Consider the following 23,413-nt stretch of genomic DNA (forward strand, 5'->3'; position numbering starts at 1 on the left):
TCCTACCCTATTGGGTTTCAGCTGATTTTAAAAGTAAGCTGTGCTTTGTGTAGTAATAGACAAGCCCAATAGACAGTACGAAGGCCAGATTCTGATCTCATTTGCAATAGCATAAATCCAAAGTAACCCCACTGACAGTAATGGAGATGAATTTGGTTCTTATTATATATATATATATATATAAATATATATAATAATATATATATGATAATGCTCAATGATCTAACAATAGTGCTTTTGTTTAAAAATCACTCCATTGCATATGTCTTGTCATATGCAGTAATGGAGATTTAAAAAAAATATATATCTGAGGAATAAAACAAACTGAAAATAATCCATTTTAAACAAATCTTTGGCAGCAACTTGGTTAAGCATAATTATTTGAACAACTTGCACAGAAGATTAACATTGTTCAGAGTTTTTTTGGCTCAGAATCTGGTTTAACTTAATAATTCTTCTACTTACTGTGATGTATTGATCCCTAGTGCAATGACTGGATTGAGCAACCCAGGTGCAACAGTAATAGCTGCACTGAATAGAAACATTTCCTTTAGACAAACGATCCCAAAGGGGTTATAAATAGGGAATGGACATTACCATGAAAAGCAAAGCTTCCAGTGTGACGGCATCTTGTGTAGCACACTTGGACATTAAACTATGAAGAAGTATACTTTTTTTTTTTTTCCTGTCAAGTGTTACAAATTGATGAAATAAGTACATCAGTGTTCTCAGTCATTATCTTACTTCAGTGGCACTTTGTTTTAGTGACAGCAAAAAGGGACAGTGGAGACTAGACAGCCCCAGTGCAGTTTATCAATGAAAATCTAATATCGTCCATAAGCAGGGGAGTGGAAATCAATACTTCATTACCAAATTGTTAGTGAAGATGAAGAAGAATAGCTGGAGTGTTTTTGGCAGTCTTCTCGGTCCGGGTTGTCAGGAGTTCAATGTCAGGAGTGGAGTGACGCATGGAGACGGGCTCAGTGCAGGAAGCCTGGGCTGGAGAGCTGGAACTAAGGCATTTGTCCTGTAATCAGAATAATAATATGTATGTATATATTATGATACTTGAAATCATGAATCTAGGTTTTATCAAATATATATTTTTCTCAATAATTTCCCAGCTTCAGTTTCTGTGACATCCCAGAGCAATTCAGAGGCTCTCAGACGACAGAGATTGACCCAAAAAACAAACAAACAAAAAACAGATAATTAAATCCATTTGTGTCCTGGGATAAGTGTCTGTAGCTCCAAATGAAGTCGAGTTGTTGCAGCTGCTTATGCCATATCTGAATCTGGCCCACTAAGTCCATCACCCTGCATGTCCCAAACATGTACTAGGCTTGCCATTCTCTAGCAATGAGTATTATCCGTTCAGTATAATGAACCTTGTGTTACTCTGATCAAAGGAATGTTGTAAGATCCAGGCTGAATGGATATTTTGGTATCCACTTTGCCTTTAAACAGGCCACCATCATGTTATTTCTGGTCATTCCTGGAAATAATGCTCCCTTCCCGCAACCCAGCTCTCTACTACTAAAACCATGGCTCTTCCATGAAAAATAAATTCTGCCATCCCACAGCTACTGAACACACTAAGTGGCTTATTTTGTGATGTGGATAGGGATAGAGTGCTACTTTTACCTAATTTTAAATTATGGGTTTAAAAGTTTAATTCAAATTTGAGTGCTTTTTGGCTTATGTCCCGGGACCAAGAGACTGAGAAAAACAGCAGACAAAAAACACAACAGTGCAAAAATAAGGTGAAAAATGAAGCAGAGACTTAAACAGAGTGAAATCCAATACAGAAAGAGGGTGAAAAAAGGATCAGCAAGAGACAGAGAAACGTGTTTATGAAAAAAATACAGACTATTCAAGGCCCATGTACTCTGCAGCAAGCAGGATGAAATTATGTGGAATCGTTCCTTAATCTGGCTCAGCAGACTTCAAAACCAATGGTAGCTTCATTTAAATTAAAAATAATGTGAGATTTTTCAATAAATTCAATCTGAAAATGAAAACTACCAACAGTAGAGTAGACTCCATGTTATTTATTTTGATATTCAGTTTGTTTTACAACCTCCTCATGTTTTCAGGGGAATTCAGAGTTTTGCATTGACCATGCACAGCCGCAATGGAGAAGTTGGTAGGAGAGAAGCTGGAGACTGCAGCAGTGGGGAGGGCACCCAAGCTTTCGGCACCCAAGAATGCACAACAAACAGGCAAGACGGTGGGTAAGTACAGTAGATAGATATTTCCACTAAAATGATAAATGCTGACAATGGTTAATGTTGACATTTTAAAATGTTGTCTTTAGATTTCAGAGTCAACACTCCACTGAGATGAATGGGGTAATTCACACCTTGCAGGGCTGATGTTTCAGGTGGCTTTCTCACTGAAGGACAACAGTGCCTCAATTTACTCCTGCTTCACATTTTCAGGGTTTTCTTCACAGAGGAGAGGGCTAGAAACATAACTATTTAAGAGGTCTTTCCATCGCTACAGTAAATCCACCCCTTCCAGACAATAGCTAGGTTGACAGAAGAATTCTTTTGTCAACCTAGTGGTTTCTACAGTGGGGCTTAGGTTGGCTTAACTGCGTCTCTCAAGGATGTGGATTTTTCATACTCCAGAGCAATGTCGCCAGTTTTAGATGTAGACCAGGCCTTAAATTCTGCAGGAAGTAAGAGGTGGATTCTGTGGCAAATTTTACAACTGCAGAATCACTGAGCACAAAGGATCCTGAGTATGTACGTGGCACTCAAACCGCATCAACTTGTGCATCAAGCTTTTGGAGGGAGTTTTCTAAACCTAACCCAGAATGAAACTCACTTGTGGCACTCTACTTAAGCCTTTTGTTAGGGCTGTGTTCAGATCCATAGTGGATCTGAAGTGCAGGATGCCTTCATACGTCATACAAGCTGAGGAGGCAGCCTCTGGATTGGCCCGATACTGGCCAGAGTGGAGCATGCTTCCAGAGAATATTGCTCTCAATGCAGGCCGGGGCAGGACTTTGGGAATTTAGTCAGTGTTGTCTGAATCCCCATACAGTGCAGACGCGATGAATAAAGGTAATTGTTTATGCATTTCAGTATCAAGTCTCAGAGAGAAACAGAGTGTCATTAGAGAGTGCAACAGTTGACTGGAGCATAAGAGGTTGGTTTTCAAACGGTATTCGTTAGGAAAGCGATGTTGCTGCCTGGACATTTATTTTAGTGTGGCTCAACTTTCAATATCAAGAAAGGTAAAGTGTGTAACTTTAATTATGATCTAAAAATTCCTTTGGTGCTGTTCATCATGCTTGTCTTGTGCAGCATATGTGAAGCATCAGATGCAAAGACATTGAGACTTTGCTTTTATTTAACATGAATTATCAAGCTGTCAACAGATGTAAAAAGTTATATCTATTTTAATGCAGCTGTGTCAGGACTCAAAATTCCTTCCAGTAAGCACCTTCCCACTCATAGAGCAAACACCCTCCCTCTCATCATTTGAATCCCACCATAAATCTTCTGTGAAGCTTTTTGAAGAGCAGTTCTTCGGTGTGTCTGCAATTTGAGACTGGACAGTTAACCCTTTGTCAACAGCTAAGGGCTCTGTGTGTGTGTATGGACTCAAAACTGCTACATAGGCCCTACACTTCCCTCAGTTCCATGCACTAGGCACTGCACTTTATTTGCCTCTCTCATCCCAATCAAAAGTTATACTAATTGTACTGCAGTTTACATCCAGCTGGTATGATAGAATGTGTTGCCTATGCTTTTCACATCAAACCCTTTCCATTGGAATTTATATCACAAATGGTTTGTCAGGACCTATGGAAGAACTATGGCCCTCCAGACCCAATAGGATGATGGCAGACTCATCTGTTTACCATTTTTCCTTATAGTTTCAGGACTTTGTTAAAATAGTTTTATCACTGCTTTATCAGTTGGATAATAATAATAATATAATATAATTAATTAATAATGCTTAGCTCTTATAGGACCTGATCTGCCCATTGAAGTCCGTGGAAGACATTGACTTCCATGAGTTTTGGATCAGACCCATATAGTGCTAAAACAGTTGGATATAAGATGCTAATTTGCAGCACTACAGAAAGACACAGGTAATTGCTATGGAGTTACCAAATGTTATTTCTAGATGTCATTTTTTACCTATTTTTGTTACACTTTTATGGCAGCAGAAAATCTGTTCCTTCAAGCATAAATGTTCATATGTACAATATCCAACTAGTAAGAAAGAAGAAATCTGGGTAAATTTTGCTTGATGTAAGACTCTTTTGACAACTAATGATAATATTACAGACTCTAAATGCTGTATGGTTATCCATAATTATAACTGAAGGTATGTCAATCTAAATAATATGCTACCGTAAATTATTTATGCTGATTATACAAAGCATTTCCTCTATCTAAGTTTTGTCTGCATATCCATAGTAAAGCCTAATAGCAGGAGTAGCCTTCCGGAAGGGCATTTAACAGCACACTACAGTTTCATAGAACATATTTTAGTTTACAAAACAGAAATTCTTGTATGATCAGCAAAGATGGTTAAGGGTTAAAATAATTATTATTAGTGCAATATTTTGTAATAATATTTTACATTCATTTAAGTTATGTTTCAACTCCCACTGAAGTCAAATGCAGAGACTCTCAATGATTTCATTGAGATCAGATCCATATTGCACTTCCTCTTAAGTTTCCTATAGTGCTTCTGAATTACATTATATACATGATGAAAGTGGCAATCAACTACTCCATAATGCCCCGAGGAGAGTATGAGGAGAGGTGAGATTTTGGTGAAGGATATCAGGGCAACTCACCACTGATCTTTAATCTCCATGCAGAGCAGACAGGGCCTTGGATATTAAATCTTTGTGACATCATACACACAGACACAAGGCCTTGGATACTAAATCTTTTGACCCTCCACCTCCCCCCCCCTCCCCAAAATGGGAGATGCACTTGGCATCATTTATTTAAAAAATTGTTTGCTGCCCATGATATAACTATCAGAATGAGTGACAAGACAAAGGAGGAGAAATTTGTTCTACAGCCCAGGAGATACTGGAATGCTTCAGTCTGTATGCAAAGGACACTACGGACAACAAACACGTAGGGGATCTTGAGTTCTTGTTGATTGGGATTAAGGGAGCTACATTTGAAAGACACTTGAAGGACATTAAAGTTGCATCCATTTGAGAAGAATCTTTCTAGAAAATACAGCTTTAAGAGGATGGACAAAAGTCCAGAGGATTTCAATACCAAGATCATCACAATTATAGATCATGGTCAGATCCAGTTTGGAAATCACCATCTCTCTGTTAAAATCAATGAAGTTATGCTGATTTACACTAGCTAAGGGTCTGGCCCATTAATTGCAAACATAAATAATCTCTTTGAAATGCATTAGATTGAATTTTTTCTCTTCCATTTTCTGAGTTTCTCTTGTTCTGATTTCAGTGGAAGCTTTGCTATAGATTTCCCCACTTTGACTCTGATTCAACAAAGCGCTTAGGCATATGCGTAAGTATTTTACTGAATGGGGGCATTTGTGACCAGACAATACAAGCTTGCAAAAGCCATTAAGTTCTTTGTTAGCTTCTGGTCAGGAAGAGGCTGGAGCACTGGGCTGAGAGTCAGGAGGCCTGGGCTTCTTGCGAATGGTTTGGAGCAAATCACATCCCTTCTCTGTGCCTCTGTTTCTCTTCCCACCTTTTGTCTGACATGTCTGTTTAGACTCCAAGTTTTTGGCGGTAGGGACTGTCTCTTACTATGTGTGTGTCCTGGGGTGAAATCAGAAGTTAGTGGAAGTTTTGCCATTGACTTCAAAGGGACCAGGATTTCACTCCTGATCTCATCTGGGGCCTTTAGGTGCCACTAGAATATAAATGCTAGTTAACAAATAAATAAAAATACACCTGACATCTAACAGACACAGACAAAGAAATACCCTGACATTTGACTAGTCCCCCCAATCACTTGTACAGGAAAGAAACACATGGGTATGTGCAAGGATTGCAAGCTTGAAAAGAAAAGAAAAAGGCAACATAATTTAATTTGTTGTTGTTTCCATAAATACGGCATAGTCATCAATTTTGTGGTATATTTGAGAGCAGATGTTATTGATAGCATGTTCCCGGAGACAAAAAACGTGTCTTTTTGGCTAGTTGCTGCATTTTCTAAAAAATTAAATTGTTCACTGTACAGGGCACCATCTGCCCTCTCTGGAAGATACTTAGTTGCTGGCAGCTGCATTGAAAATGTGCACAACAAAGTTGAATTCTGGTTTCTTTTCAACTAGCAACTGTCAATACAGGTCACAAGCAAATTGTGACCTTTTCTGGGTGCTTTAGGTTAGATCTCATGCTTCAGTCTAAGTGTTGGTATTAGTCTAATGGGTTATACAGTAAAAATAAAAGGGCTGCACCAAAAGGTTCATGAGACACTGGGTGCCTTGCTACATTTTGAAGTACCTTAAGCAGCTCAGGACAGGAGTATGCTTTAAAGGTGAATTACAAAGCCAAACTAAAAGGGAAATGACAAAGAGAGAGAGAGAGAGAGAGAGAGAGAGAATACAGATGGTTCAGGCACTGGGACTTGGGAGGTCTGGGTTCAAGTCTCTTCTCTGCCACAGACATCTTGTGTGACCATGGGCTAGTCACTTAGGCCCAGATCCTCAAAAAATATTTAGGTGCCTATGTCCCCTTAATTTCCCCTAGTCTTTCACTTCCCCATCTGTAAAATGGGAATAATAGTACTTCACAGTCACATGTCACAGGGTTGTGGTGAGGATAAATACATAAAAGATTGTGAGGCACTCAGATATGACCGTCATGGGGGCCATAGATAGAAAAGTGAAATTTGAGGTAAATGTAGATTTCTTTGCTGATCTTCCCCTCTGACCAGTATGTGTGGGGACAGTGGGAAGGCATGGTGATAAGTTTTAACAAAGGGTATGTCTACACTGCATGGAAAAACCCGTGGCGCCAAGTCTCCGAGCCTGGGTGCATTGACTTGGCTCATGGGGCTCGGGCTGTGGGTTTAAAAATACCAGTGTAGATTCCAGCCCAAACAGAAATGGTTCCACTGCTATTTTTTGTCCCACAGCCTGAGCTCCACAAACCGCAGTCAACTGATCCAGAATCTGAGACTCAGTGCATTGTAGACATACACTCAAATTATTAGAACAATAATCTCCCTCTTTCCTGTCACCCACACCTTGCTGGGAAAGGTTCTTCGTATTTCCAAGTTTGCTCACAATAGCTCAGAATGGAACACCACACAGATATTTCTCTGAAAAAGCAGACATTGTCAGAGCTGTGAAAAAACTCTCAGAGTTTCAGAGTAGCAGCCGTGTTAGTTTGCATCACCAAAATTTAGCATTAATATTTTAAAAAAGTTTTGTGAAATTTTGTAAGTTGCACATCATTTTATGTAAGATCAAATTCTAGCTAATTTTCTTCTGATGATTTTCATGTTTTCTGCAATGACAGCAACTGCTGCTATCAAAGTAAAATACGAAAATAGCCCGAGCCAATTATAACACCCCTGAAAATCAGCAGAATTTTCATATATCCAAAGGATTTGCTTAAGTTCAGAGAAAATGAGTTTGCCATGAAGTTTGTGAATTCCAGTCGGTTTAAATTGTTTGTTTCAATATCTTTCTCAAAAAGTTTCATTGTAACAGAATCAGAAGGTGCTTTCAAAACAAAAAAACTCTTTCTTATGGGAAACACTTGCAAAACTACATTGTTGAGAAATTGCTATTTTAAGGTTTTATTTTTTGTTTTTTTTGCAAATCCAGCCAAAAGCTGAAATTTGCAAGTTTCACTTTTGAAATGAAACTTTTCACTCAATTCTATTTGTAGTCTTCTCACTGACTCCTATAGTTGGTATTCAAACTACCCAGTCAGGAAGTCAGCAGTGATTATTGACACAACGTATGTGCCAACTTATCACCGCTCTTGATCCTTCAAACATTTATGTGTGCGCTCAACTTCACACAGGCAAATGGTCCTGCTGAGCTCAGATGTTTGCAGGATCAGAGCCTTAGGGTGGGAGTCACCAAGATATCTAATTGCCTAAATACCTTTATGAATCCCACCCTGAAGAGTTTAAACAGGGATCTGGAAGACTTCTTAAATCACTCACCTTGCCTCTTCAGATTACATTCTGCAGGATGAACTAGTCAGCAGTGCAGGGGGATGACTACATTCATTAATGCAGAGCACACTACTTTTCTCTTTCTTTTGGAGAAAGCCTGTACATAGAAACCTCCCCACCTTAAAAAAATAGTCAGTGTGCTGGCTGGCTCTTGAGCAAATACAAGTTAAATCACCGACCCTGTGTGCCAGAGCTGCACATACTTTTCCACTGCTGATTTATCTGCAAAATATACCACATGCCAGTTGCTTGAATTAGGATCCTGGGGAGAAGGGAATCATTAGAGACTACGAGAAAGCCCAAAGCATAAAGAAAACTTCTCCTTTTGACTCCTCCTCACAGGCCTGCTTTATTTCCTTTTCATGCGCTGACAGTGCTGATGAGACAATAGATGGTACAACCCCAAGCAATTGCTTTTTGAGTAATATCTTTCGGGACTGAAAAGCTGACCATACTTTTTGGCTTCCAGCAAGGCCTAGTGACCCAGTATTATAATATATTTGGTGATACTGGTGGGCATCAAGGCTAGTCAGGGTTGGACATTTCATTCCCCGTATGTTTCCTTTTGCTAAAAAAGTGCCTTGAAAAGCCAGGTAAATTAGACTTGGAGAAAGGGACACTGCATCTTTGAGTAATGAGGCTGGGAAACAGGGAACACATTTTCCACTAGCTCACGTCTCACTGTATGGCATTCCGATTTCATGACACTTCATAATAAATCATTGCTTATCACTCACATGGGAACATAACATGGCTCAAGTTAAGATTCGTTAGTGATTGTAAAGAAGAAACATGAATTGCTCTGTATCAGGGCTTTTTTGATCATCTTTCTGTCCACAGCAGGCATTTTTTTATATCCTTATATTTACTGTAACTGTTGTTTAAAGCATAAATAAAAAGGAAGGAAAGAGCAGAAAATATGAATAATGAAAATAAATTTATTTGTCTTATTTATGTGTTTATGTAAGCATTTGGCAATTACTTTGCACAGCAGTTTGTATCCAGTGTCATAGACTGCTGCACCAACAGAAGTTTTGGAAGCTGGAAAGGGTAGTTTGTTTTTTTTTAAAAGCACGAAATGCCAATACAGTCATCTCCTGGGGCTGGGGAAGAAGGTTCTAGCAGGCATATAAGCCAGTCTCTTGACTAGCGTTTGCATCATGGGCTCAGCCACAATGAAATGCAATGTTAAAGACAAAGAGGCTAATTCTCCCTTGCGCTCTGGCCCCTTTACGCTGCTCTGGCAGCATACAGGGGGCAGAACTCGTCCTGCTGGTGTAAACCTGCTGGAGTGGCTTTATTATTTTTGGCTCCTCTCCTGGGCTAGGAGGCTTGCTGGGGGCAGGCCAGGAGTGGGAAGGGAGGAGAGGAGACGAACCAGGAGGAAGGGTGTGTGTGTGTGTGTCAGGGGGGAAATGGCTGGAATGCTCTGTGCTAAGCCCATTCTCTGCTTCATATGGCCCACTGGGAGCAAGGAGAAACAGAACTCCTGCTGGTAATAGCTCACCTTAAGTGATCACTCTGGTTACAGTGTGTATGGTAACACCCATTGTTTCATGTTCTCTATGTATATAAATCTCCCCACTGTATTTTCCACTGAATGCATCCGATGAAGTGAGCTGTAGCTCACGAAAGCTTATGCTCAAATTAATTTGTTAGCCTCTAAGGTGCCACAAGTACTCCTTTTCTTTTTGCGAATACAGACTAACACGGCTGCTACTCTGAGAACAGAATTGAAACTAGCTAGGGTATTGGAGGTACAACAGGGGTTTAAAAGTACCTTTGCTTTATCCCCTCAGATTCTGCAAGCTCAGGTATGGAGAAACAAAGAATAGAGGGCCAAATGGTCCAAATTCTATAAATATCCTCAAATCTGGACTGTGCTGCCCTCCGTAATTCTCCAGAGATGGATTTTCATTAACCTTCCAGGCACACAGCAATGCAATCCTTTTTCTCAGGAATTCAGGAAGGCAGAATTTCATAGGTGAAGGGGCTATAGACTGAAAGGTGATATTGGTAGGATCTTATAGGTAGAGTGCTTATATTTTAGCGAGAGAATCTATTAACTGGAAAATGTGTAACTGAAAACTTGATAAAATATTACAGAGCTGGTTGGAAAATGGGAAACAATTTTCACAAAAATGTAACCAAAAAATTTAGAGAGACAAGGTGGGTGAGGTAATATCTTTTATTGGACCAACTTCTGTTGGTGAAAGAGAGAAACTTTCAAACTACAGAGTTCTTCTTCAGGTCTCTCTAATATCCTGGGGCCAATCAGCTACAATAACACAACAAACACAACATATTTGTCTCTCTTTTACATTCAAAATTTTCAATACTCAATTAAAAAAAAATTGGTGTAGATTTTGGGAAGGGCCTAGAACTCTGGGAAAGTAATCAAATTAAGTATATATTTACCACAACTATTTCTCTAGGTTATTTCCCTTTAAGTAAGTCACTATTCACTTTGTGCAATTGGTCAGTTAAGCCACATGGTATTTCCCAAATCAAAGTAATCAGAGTAATCAAATTAAGTATATATTTACCACAACTATTTCTCTAGGTTATTTCCCTTTAAGTAAGTCACTATTCACTTTGTGCAATTGGTCAGTTAAGCCACATGGTATTTTTATTACTCCCTGATTGGATGACTCCCAAAACCACAAAGAGCTTTCAATATGGTTGCCAGATATATAGGTGTGGCTGCTCATGTGAATAAATACTTGCATGATTTCTTTCCACAAACATTCCCATGCACAAAAATTTGCTTACTATCTTTCTTTAATTTTAGTTAGGTGCATCTATGCAAATATTTTAGCACCATTTGCCCAGACCTAATATTGAGCCAATATCAAACTAGGCCCTGATTCTGTAAACACTTATACTTTGCTTCTATGAGTAGTTCTAAATAAAATCAAAGGGACTATTCACAGGAGTAAAGGTAAGCATTAGAGCTGGGAGGGAAATGGATTTTCCAGTTCGTGGGAAATTCCACAAATTCTGGTTGTTTTTTTTTTCCCATTCTGAAATGGAAGACAACAAAATGATTTCCCATGAAACAAAATTTAAAAGAAAAACACATTGTTTCAGATCTATTGAAACATTTGTTTTGATAAAATCAAAACATTTCATTCTGATTTTTGACCTTTAACTTTTTATTTTTTATTTAAAACAATGCAGTTCTTTTCAAATAGCTAATCTGAAACAAACAAAGAAAAAATCAGAATGTTCTATCCTGAAAATGTCAAAATAAAGTTGATATTATTAAAATATTTTAGTTCATTTTAAAATGAAATTTCGTCAAAACTGAGAATGTTTTTGAAATGTTTCAATTTGAATGAAAACAGCACTTTTTTGTTAAAAAATAATTTCAACAAAAATATTCCCACCAGCTCTAATAAGCATGTTCATAAATGTGAGCAGGATCAGGGCCTTAATTTGATATCAAATATCATATAGCATGGGGTCTGATCCTCTTTACTCACACAAGTAATCCCAGTGACCTGTGGGAATAGTTGCATGAATAAGGATTACACATGTGCAAAAGGGTTTACAAATTCAGGCTCTTGATTCTTCAAGTTTCTCTACCTGACATTCAGTAGGACCAACATTTGGGGATAACGCTTGAGGTAGTCTTTGATTTCTGGTGCTCTTTCTTGGACTCAGTTTAGCTCCCTGTGCTCATGTTCTAGTTCTTCTGGGATTTTCCCCCTGGGCCGGGAAAGTCTTCTATTTTCATATATAGCAGATTTTATATAAGGACAGTTAAAAATATGAAATACATGCTACGTTTCTAAAAAGAAAAGGCGATTTTGCTTTCTAATCTGTTAGTGCGTATGCTATATAAAGTGCTATATATTACTTGAGCACCTGTTGCCACAAGCTGGTGGTCACTTGTACACAGAAAGATTTGATGTGCAAAGAAGAGATGTGCAGTTTTTCCAATGCATGGTGACATAAGGTCTGATCTGATCTTACTTACACTGGTGTAAGCTGCTGTGTAGTCAACAGAGATACTCTTGATTTACTCTGGTTTAATTCAGAAGCAGACCCAATCAAATTCCCTGTAATTTTTGTAAGGGGTACTGTCTCTATCAGCATTCTTAATTTCCCCCCCTGGAACTGAAGATGCCATTAAAAGAGCATCATATATTACCCCACCATCTCAAGTTTTACCTTCAAGAAGATGAGGAATTACAGTAATTTTTATTTTCCTGCAAAAAAATGGTTTAAGAACAATCATGTGTTGAGCCCAGGACCAGGCAAAGTATTGTCAAAATGTTAATTCCATCACAAACCATGGCGGGGTTAAAAACAGATATTGAAACAGGGGAAAAAATATTTGACAATGCTGTTAAGGCAACTTCGCTAACGATTTTTGAACAACCTCCAACTGAGGTCTAAATGTCTGCAATATCCATAAACAACTCTATACTGTCCAATTAGGGAGACAAAGACATAGAGTCCTGTCAGGAAGATTTGCATGGCTAAGTGTCTGAGATCAGAGAGACGATGAGGGATCGTTCGGAGTGATGGGGGATGCACAGAACGGATGACTATCATTACGATATTACAGAGACTTACACCTTCCCAATTACTGGCAGGATTCATTAATTACTGCTGCATTTCGCTAATAGAATCCTCTCTCTTTGCCTTATCGCTGCCTTCCCTCTGTCTACGTAAACCCACAACTCAGCAGTCGATCACCTATGAAAAATTACCCTGTGTAGCTTCTCGTGGCCTATTTCAAATGAAAAGGCAATTGAGTAAGAAATAAAGAACAAAAAAAGAAGGGTTGTAATGCAGATGTGTAGGAGCTGCAGAAGCAGCATCATATGGGTTTAGAATTCTTGGGTTTTTTTTTTTTTTTTTTTTTTGTGTGTGAACTGTTGGAGAAAAGTATCTGTGGCAGCTGCAGAGAGAATGCTTCATAGTGGGTTTAAAAGCACAATGAAAGCATTTTGCCCAGACGCACGCACACACACACACTGTAGGCAGATTGCAAAGTGACAATTACTTAAGGCCTGCTAGGCTGAAGTTTCACAACTAAGACTGGTGAACATTACACGGACTTGATGCCATTGCAATCGACTCAGCCCCATTAAAGATAATGGTGTGAGCATTTCCATGCTGTCATCATGTTACTATCAACAGCATTATCAGTATCAACTGCTTTTACAATTATGCACAATGGCTCTTCCCGCACAGAGATGTAGCAACCACCAAACTCGTTTTCTTTTTAAATACACTGAACAGAGCATAGATTTCAATCCTTCATCTGTTCACAGATGAAACAACATTTCCAAATCATCACTGATAGCATTTTTTCCCTTCCATTCTAAGGACGGCCAACTGTTCTCAGTGATTTCTATTACATTTCCTACCTATTATTTCATGTAATGGCATTCCTTAAATTTTAAATTAGCTTTGAAGAATAAAAATAATTGAATTCCTGCTGTTTTGTGTACATAGAGGGTGACAGGAGCTAATGTGATAATTTAAACTGTAAATGAGTCTTCACTTTGTGTTCATTAATTACAGCTAATTACTGAATTACAAACCTTCTTGGTTAGGCACTGTTATGTATTCATGTAGCATGTTGGATCTCCAGCTGGTAGAAAACTGTTTTATAGACTTACAAGCTGACACACCAAGCTACCTCTGAAAAATTCAGCTTGAAAAATAAAGGAGGTGTATGTGTGTATGTGTGTGTGTGTGGGGGGGGTGGTGGTGGTGGTGGTGGTGGTTTGTAATTGCTACCGTTCTTTTGAATTAAATGAATGATGAGAAACAGTGCTTCAAATGTGAACCTTAGGGAGAGAGGATCCAGCACACGTAATTATAACCATATATGCTATGGCGGGTAGGGAGAAACCCATATAATTAATGTGTGTGGAGTAAAGTGCCTGATTCTGCTCTTTTTTTACACTAGAGTCACTTCATTGACTTAAACGGAATTCCTTCTGATTTACACCAGTGTAAATGCAATGAGGATCAAGCCCTTCAAATATGGGTCAAATCTCCTAGCACACATTCTTCAGCAAGGTTGGCTGCAATATAAAACTGAAGAGCCAGCAATGCGTTACCAGACGTTCAAGAGCTACATTATGGTCCATATGTAACCATATATTACATATCCATTGTACTGGCTCATATGTGATAGCGTATCATAATACTGTTGGGGTGACTTACTCAGTATGGTTTGGATTTGATGGTGTTGTCCAAAGGAATGTTTAGCACATCCCATGTCTGCTGATGTTCCATATTAAAGCCAAGTGTACTAACCAAACTACCCTACCATGCAAAGCAGGTGAGCATGTGAGATTGTGGGCAACAGAACACTGAGAATATCACAGTGACAGAAACTGCCATACGAGCATCACAAGTTACAGTATGTGGTGTCTAGATGCAGTACTGTGATGACAGGCAAATTACAATTAAGATACATAGACAGATGCCCATTTTCTTAGCACCAGCTTTTTTCACCTAGTTTTGGATGCTTTGTACCCTTTTAATCTAAACACACACATTTCCTCCTCGCCCCCCGAAATCTGTATTTACTGTGTAATGATCCCATCAAATGTGTCATGGGCAGGGCACATGCACCATTTTAATCCAGCCACTGCACATGTCTGAGAGAGAACGTCAGGAGTCTTTCCTGTGTAATCTCTGTACCACCTGGCCCACAGCAGCAGCAGTAAACCAAAGACAAAAAATCTGTGCTTTGCCCTCAAAATATATTGCAGGGGGGCAAGCCAGGGAAGTATTGTAACCCAGGCCTGTTTGGTGTGATGCTCTGTCCCCCTCTAGTGGCACCTAGCCCAGCTAGTGATTGATGACTCTGCTACAGCCTTGGCTAAGAGATCTGTGTCTTTTAGTTCATGCAATAGAGGCTCAAACACTAAGCTGCGGAGATCCCAGGTTCGATGCCACCCGCCGACGACCGGGTGTGTGTGTGTGTCTGTCGGTGTTACAGTAACAGGAAACATTTCTTCCCTCTCCGGACTTGCAAATAGCCAGGTCAAAGCTACTTTGCAGCACACTGACTTGAGGAGTCATAGCTGGGCTTTGAATTCAGCTGCTGCCCATGATGATGCAATATTCTATAACATGGCCGGAGCAACTTTTAATGTCTGAGTAATGAACTACTAAAAATAAAGCAGAAGCTCCTCAGCAGGTATAAAAATAAATAATAATACTTTGCACTTGTGCAGGGCAATGCTGTTTCTCTAATTAAAGGTGAAGTGACTTGTCCAAGTTCAATCAGCAAATCAGTGTCAGCCTCAGGAACACGTCACATGACCTTCCCAGGTCTCTTTCCTAGCCACTTTATCATGGTCTCTCTTCTTTAATGATCATGTACGCAAAAAACAAAATACTACAATAGAGGAACCAAAGATGATGTTGGCAGAAATTCCTCCCTCTTTGTGGATAATTGCTACCTCTTGTCCTATGATGACAATAATGTACATTAATGTACTATTAGCGCCTTTCATTCCAGAGTGTGCTTTATACAGGAATTACTTTACTCACCATCACTGAAATGCCATCATATCTCGGGTAAACATGGTAACTCACTTTTATTGTGTCACTGGAAAATGGCACCTCAAGTAGAACAGGGCAGCTCAGCACCATACTGGGGCATTGGTTCAACAATGTGTCAGAGGGAAGAGTGCTATTCGCTAGGTTAACTAACACCATTTCTTAGAGGTGTCCCATCGAAGTTGTTTTCATGTCCAGCCCTGTTTTTAATTTTAAGCCTTGACATGGTAACAATCTGCAAGCCATTCAACTATATACTGAAGCTGGAATTTCAAAGTTGTTCCAGGGGAGTTAGATGCCTAACTCCATTTGGAAGGGTGGCATTCCTATTCCCCCAAGGCACTTTTGAAAATCAGAGTCTAGCTGCCCTCATAAGAAGTTGAGCAACTGGAGAGGAATGACTCTCTTTCTCTCTCTCTCTATATATATAAGGTTTATGAGACTACCACTGTATTTTATATAAATATATTTTAGGATATGCAATGAGTTTGTAATGGTGCTCACTGGAATTACTAATTCTTGACATAGTGCTTTGGGAATGATGATGAAAAATATAGTACATACTTAAGTACCAACTTTGTGTAGCATCAGATGTAGCAAAATATGGAATCTTCTCATTGGTCACAATTACAGTTTGTGAGAATACCGACTGGTACTTACATGATTGTAGTTATGCTTCAGGGCCTGTCAGATATTTACTGGCCTTTCAAAAGTCTAAACTCTACTCTGAAGGTGACTAATATAATTTTAACTCACCACTTAGCTGAAACCAATTACATGATACATATAATTTGTTTTCTAGCTTAAGTACGGGGCTTATTCATACTGGTGGAGGTGCAAGAATTAGGCATGAAATATGTCCTTAAATATGAGCATTGTATCATCCATTTGTCATACTGGCACCTTTTTTGGTAGTATGGATAAGGGAAGAAACTGGGATGAATCGTACTGTATGTAGTTTGCACTAAATCTGCCCACTTGTGAACTACTCAGCTTCAGATCTGTGGACTTGCATCTTTGGGAGGAAAGCAGTAGAGAGAGACTGCCTTAACTTTCAAAATTTTATCTCTAAGAGCTGTTCCTTTAAGAATTCTGCCCCCCTCCCCAGCTTTAGTTTCCTGCAGGGGTTGTGGGGATGAAGGGGCTAAGGATAGAACTGCACTTCTATTCAAAAAGGATTGAGTTGCTTTATGAGCATGATCCGCCAATCCGTAATCAAGGGTTAATTTCACAGCTCACTGCTTCATCTAGCATAATATCCATTCAGACTAATTAAATCTGTCTAATAATGTGAGTGTCTTTGTCTTTGTTCTTTCCATTCTTTGTTTTACACCCTTCACATCTCATCTCCAGAACTACACGCCATCACACTCTGCTTGACAAGCAGAATCCATCCCTAAAATTAAAACATTCCTGACCTATCTGCGATGACAAGGCAAGCGAGCTTCACAGCGCTGCGGCCCATGAAGGGAGCTGACACATTTGTTTTTAATTTCAAAAGAGTAGAAAGTGAAGATCTGACCCCGTCAATCAGGCCTCGTGACAAGTTTAATCATTGCTGCCCCACAAAAATCACGGCTAAATAGGAATGCAAATAATGTATCACAGGGCTCTTATAAATGCTAATCAAGGAGAAGTAATCAACTGACAATTTCACTGATCTCCTTTCTGAAGGAGTCAGTCAACGCACTGTCTCTGGACCACAAAGAGAAGAAAAGACAAAAGGCATAGATGCCGTTTCCCAAAAAAAGTCCTTTTTCAGGTTTTTTTTTCCTTAAAAAAAGAAAGAGAACTCACTCTTTTTGATCCTTCTCCAAACTTTAAAGCGAAGCTGTTTCTCAGGAACTTACAGTTACATGTCAAGTGTACTTTATTAACAGTACCTTACAAGTGTAAAGGAAGCTCACGGAAACTTCTACTAAAATAAAAATCATCATTTGTCTTTGTCATTAATCCAGCTTCAAATTCTCTCACATCTTAAAGGATCCAGTCCTTGTCCATGGGCAATGCGTATAGCAATATGTGGAGTTTTAGAAGTAGAAAGCTAATAGTGGGGATCACAATGTTTTAACTTTCTGCTTCCTCCTCCCGCCCCCGCCAAACTTCTGCTTTGAACTTCTGATAAAAAGGCTATCTTAAAAGGGAACAAAAAGAACAGGAGTACTTGTGGCATCTTAGAGACTAACAAATTTATTATTGCTGCCACAAAGTTCTAAATCAGAAGAGCCTTCTCTTTTATGAACACTTAAATGTGGGTAAGGAACATAGGGTATATGCTTATGGCACACTTTCCAAACAGAAACTCCGCATAGCAGCAAATAGTAATCACTTGATTTCCTCCTTCCCCTCCACCTCTCCTCCTACCTCCGGGAGACAATACAAAAGAACCCGAGACAGTAGGATTTACAGGGTTTTCTGTGTTATTCACTTTTATTATTTGTATTGTGGTAGCTCCTAAAGGTACCATCAAGCATCAGAATCCCCTTGTGCTGGGCACTACTGTACACACTTATAACAAAAGGCCACTCCCTGTCCCATTAAGCTTCGAGCAGAGGGAGCTAAGCAGTACACTGCAGTCTAGACAAACAGCGCGTGACAAGCTCCTGTGTCTATCCTGCTTTGAAATGGGAGTAGATTAACGTGCATGCGGGAACTTTTAGTGCACAGTAGCACGGTCCACACAGACAGGGCATGACACCTTAGTGTGAGGTAGATATACAGCCCAGCTTGTCATGCACCAACTGTTCATCAAGACAAGACCAGAGTGTTGCCAGAAGTTGAGCTCTAAAGAATCAAGTTAAGTTGTCTAGAGGTTTTTGTTATTAAACTACTTTATTACATTGACACAATAGATCAAATGCAACAAGTATTTGAGGATACAACCAACACCTTCAGTAGAAACCAATATTAAAATTGTAGAGTGGCTAGAGCTGGGGGTATAGATTACCAGAGGGTTTTTGTTTGTTTGTTATTTTTCAGTTTTTGCTTGATGCTGGATTTGGCAGCCCATGGGAATTATATAGAGAACAGAGACAGCAGCAGTGCTGTTTCTCCAATCCAGACCTTGCCAGTGTGTCTCAGTCCTGATTTGGGCAGCACCTCTCAATATCAAAGGATAGCTCAGTCTCTGCGGTCCATTCAGTCTGGTTTCTTTTGCTAAGGGCTACCAGTAAGGGGGATTTGAACTTGTAATAGCAGACACTGTATTCCATGACCAGTTCCCTGAGCCATCTAGCCTCTAAGCTAGGGGTTATCTGGAAGTCTATTAGACCTCAGTGAAAAAAGCTGCTGACCAACAGAAGAGATGATTTCAACAGCAGAACTCTCTTTAAAGGAGGTGTTTGAAAGGTGGGAGTAGAAAACAAAAGTAGAAATTGAAAAACACTTTGCTGCTGTCATGTCACTTAGCAACAAACCCTTCTCCTTCACAGCAGCATTAGCACAGTGGAGTGACTCCACGAGGTGCACTAGTGAAACCTGGGGATAAACAGAGAATGTAGGAAGGAAAGAAAAATGAACTCATATACCAGCTGATTATACTAAGCTTTCATTCTAAGTTTAGATTCTTACATGGCAAGCGCCGTAGGGTTAAGCCTTGGTGCCCCCTATTGATTATGGCTTCCGGGCACTACTACAATGTAAATTATAAAGACACTTTTTGGGGGAAAACAAAAGTTTAGTATTATCTCCTAGAAGATGAGCCATTCTTTCTGTTTCCATTGCCACTCCCCAGTCCCTTTCTAACACCTCGCTCTGAGATTCTCAGTCTCCTGCTTGCTCTCTCTCTCCCTTTGGTTGTTGGACCTCCTTCTGCAGAAATATACCCCATTCCTCCAAGTCAGCCAGGTAGTTGATACTGGAGTGTGGCTCCTTGTAGCTCTACTACATGAGTGCTGAGCAGGAAGAAAAGAAGTTGTGTTCAGTTCCACTATGTGGAAGAGATGGCAGGGCCTTGCTTGAAAGTAATGTACTTGCTCCCTGCAAGGTACAGTAGCTGGTAGACTACTCTGTACCAGAAAGAGGGACACCTATCAGGTCACCTTTGAAGGGATGAACAGGGATACAAATGAGGCTCCTGTCCATTAAACTAGATTATTCTCCTCCTTGCCCTTACATGGGGTGAGAGCGCCACTGTGATGAGCTTCAGAGTGGTAAAGATCTGAAGTTGATCCCATCACACTGAAGGCCAAGAGACTTGTTGGAGGACTGGTCATCATGGGGCACAAGAGGACCCTACTCTCCATGGATTCAAGCTGTCATTAAGCTGATAGAGAATCTTTAACGTGGGAAGGAGTGAAACTGCAGGGACAGGTTTGAGAGTGTAAAGCACTGCAAAGTATATGAAATACCACACAAATATAGCATCAGTCTGTGCCAAATAAATAACATGCCTTACCGAACAGCCATGCAGTGTTGCTTATTGTACAATTATAAATCATTCAAATGGGAAGGAAAAATCAGAATCCATCACTGTGGGCTTGTGTTCCTCTCTCTCTTGTTGCAATTACTAAAAGTGATTTTTGAACTGTTTTAAATGCATTTATAGAGAGCTGGGCATGACCTAATGGTCTGAGCACATGATCAGGAACTCCTGAGTTGTATTTCCTTTACGGCCTTAGGAAAGTCACTTAGGCCAAAGTAGATACTATTCCAGTATGCCTTAAATTTTGGGTATACAAACTGCAGGCCTGATTTTTAGAGGTGCTGAACATGTACAGTACACATTGACTTTGGCTGGGGATGTTGGTGCTTAATGCCTCTGAATATACTGGTACATAATTGGTGGCAAACAAATCTTAAAACTAAGCAGCTAATCAAATACACACTCTCCTGCTGTGCGTGCATGTACACACACACACATCCACACATGCACACACACATTCAAGTCTCCACAATGAATTCTAAATAAACCCTGCCCAACAGAGAAGAATCTCTAGTTTCTACTACTGGAGTTTCATGTTAGCAGCTGCTAAGTAGCAAAGAAATGTAACCCTGGTGATCAGGCCAGAGAACACATCCAGTGCTTTTAAGTAGGTTTCCCTGGAGGAAAAACAATAGGAAGCTGCTTGAGCAACCTAGCATCAGAGTGCTGTCATCCCACTGCTGGCTAGTACTGGCATTGTGAGGATTCAGGGAGCAAACTTTAGTGAAGCTTTTGCTGCCCACTGTGGTGAGAAGAGGCCTAAAGAAAAGTGGAGAAGGTGAATGGGATTTTGGAACAAATGGGACTCAATAGTATTGATTCATAGCAACAATCAGATTTTATGGCGATAGATGTGATAAAAATTCCAAGCCCATTTTGGCTCAGTTCATATTGCGGATTGTTCTTGTAATGAATTTAGGCAGATAACCTGGCACACCACAACCGTAGGCCATATTTAGTCTTGTACTATAGGTAAAGCAAGAAAGCAGAATTGGAAGCAAATTCTTTCTAATCTTCAAATTATTACACTTGATATTCATTGTTAACATCTGCCAGTCTCAATTCTTCCCTTAGTATGTATGCATAGCTCCCATTAAAGCCAATGGTGAATCACTGGGCTCAGGGTCGTAAATGACCGAGTAATTCACCATTGGTTTTAATGGGAGTTGTGCATATATACTGAGAGGAGAATTGAGATCATCAGACTTTATATATAATCCGCACTTGGTATTCATTGTTAAAGTCTTGCCGTTGCTTTGGAATATTCTGGTAGCCTATGCTAGGGACCAGCAGAGCTCCTTTACAATAGTGCCATCCACTAGATGTAATGATGACCAAAGCTAAATAAACATCAGAGCAAACCTTTTTGTAAATTTCAGTCTCTAAGAGACTGATTTAAGAGATGTAAATGGGCCTTGCACAATTCATCACAAAACAGGGAGTCTAATTATTTGTATCAAACTCTCTTCTTTACTCAGATATTTTAATGCCTAATGGGGAAAAGTCAATTCTACTACAAAAAATAAATCCAGTATAGTCCATAAGCCCGTGTGAAAAAAATAATTATCAATATTATAATCTTATATGAAATATACACACATATGTGTTTGTTACAATTTATGAAATATATGTGACAAATAAAATATGGCATGACTCACTATATTTATTGCATCATATAATTTTAAAATGTCATAGGAAATTGGGCAATTTTGTATTATTCTTATAAATGTACTTATAAAACCTAATATCGAGAGGAATGGTCTTGTGGCTAAGGTACTGAAATGGTGAGATTCAGGCAATCTGGGGTGAAATCCTGGCACCTTTGAAGTCAATGGAAGTGTTGCTTCTGACTTCAATAGGGACGGGATTTCACCCCTGAGTTCTACTCCCAATTCTGCTACACACTTTGTGGGTGATCCTACCAAATCGCTTAACCTCTCTGTGCCAGATCCCTGACTGTAAAATGGGGAGACTACCACTTCTATCCATCCTTTGTCTGTCTCATCTATTTAGACTGTAAAATTTCTGGGCAGGGACTGTCTCCTATAATGTGTCTGTACAGCACCTAGCACATGATCTTGATTTTTGGCCACAAAGTGCTACTGTAATATACATGTATAACTGAAGATATTTTCCATAGGACAATATAGGAAATCCTTTATGGAAAGGATCCTTTTTGTGGCTGTTTTACTCTAATCTTTAATTTGGAATAAAGAAATCAACAGTGAAGAATTCAACTCCCTACTGTCCTATTGAAAATAAATAATTTTAAATTGATTCACCATGAAAAGCTACTCCTAAAAAAAAGTTTGAGAGTTGCATATAGGAGATTTCAAGAGAGTGTGCAATGGAGGAATGTTATCTTATCCTGAAATAAAAATAAATTAGGAAAAAGCAAATGTGGTGAAAAATAATCTGTACACTTCCTAAAACCATATACAGCAAATGTTTTTCATTATTTTTCTCTCATACTGAACTTTAAAAGTTACAAATTTATCTACAATGTCTGGAGTCACTCTTCAAAAAGGTCTGCCCTAGTGTCATTCAATCTCTACTGAATTCCATGGTACCTGGCAGTGAATGATTTTAGTGGGGACTTCAAAGATCATGTTTTCTCAATAAGTAACATATTTCCTTCTATCGAACTCCAAAGGTAACTGATCAATCTAGTCTCTATAGATTTAAATCAGAAATAGTCCATGATAACAGCGTGTCATAAACCAATACTTCTTTGTCAACCGGATACACCGAAAGCAATGCCTCAATCTTTTTGTTGTTGTTTTTACTTAAGCTGATAAGAAAGTTAGTCCTGTAGTTGATTAAGTTCTGCAGAAATTGGGCTTGTGATGAATCATTAAACAAAGACATTTTTTTTCCACAGCAATAAAGCCTCAAATGATTAATTAAGGGCACAATGCCAAAACCAGTGTCTTTGTTTAAAACGCAGTGGACAAGACAGGCTTGGGAAAGTTGATGTCTTAAGTAGACGCCACAACATGTTTTTAATTATGTTCAGGAAGAAGAACAAGAATGGGAATTGCCAACTGTTTGGAAAGATCTTTTTTTTTTTTTTTTTGAAGAAAGATTAGAATAAAAAAAACCAAACAGAGCATTATTGATTTAACACAAATGCCATTTGTTGGGCCTTTTGTAATTTCCTTATTAGTGTCATCATTCTGGAGTTCATATGCTCCCTTCTGTTATAGCATTTGGCACACATTCAGCTCCCAGCAATATGATACAGTAAACATGCAGTGACTGCTCATATTAAAATGTTTTA

At 39.2% G+C, this 23,413-nt stretch overlaps 1 protein-coding gene across 2 annotated transcripts in view; it reads right to left on the reverse strand.

The window, feature by feature from the left end:
* Nucleotides 1-230: 230 nt before the first annotated feature.
* The window catches only part of TSHZ2 (teashirt zinc finger homeobox 2), a 257,252-nt gene continuing 234,069 nt past the window's right edge, over nucleotides 231-23,413 (reverse strand). For both annotated transcript variants that reach the window (XM_074969951.1, XM_074969950.1), the window contains exon 3: nucleotides 231-1,027. In XM_074969951.1, coding sequence (XP_074826052.1) covers nucleotides 1,026-1,027 — 2 coding nt within the window. In that variant the 3' untranslated portion in view covers nucleotides 231-1,025. The remainder of the gene's footprint in view (nucleotides 1,028-23,413) is intronic.

Source organism: Natator depressus, chromosome 13 (assembly GCF_965152275.1).
Source record: "Natator depressus isolate rNatDep1 chromosome 13, rNatDep2.hap1, whole genome shotgun sequence".
NCBI classification, from domain to species: domain Eukaryota; kingdom Metazoa; phylum Chordata; order Testudines; family Cheloniidae; genus Natator; species Natator depressus.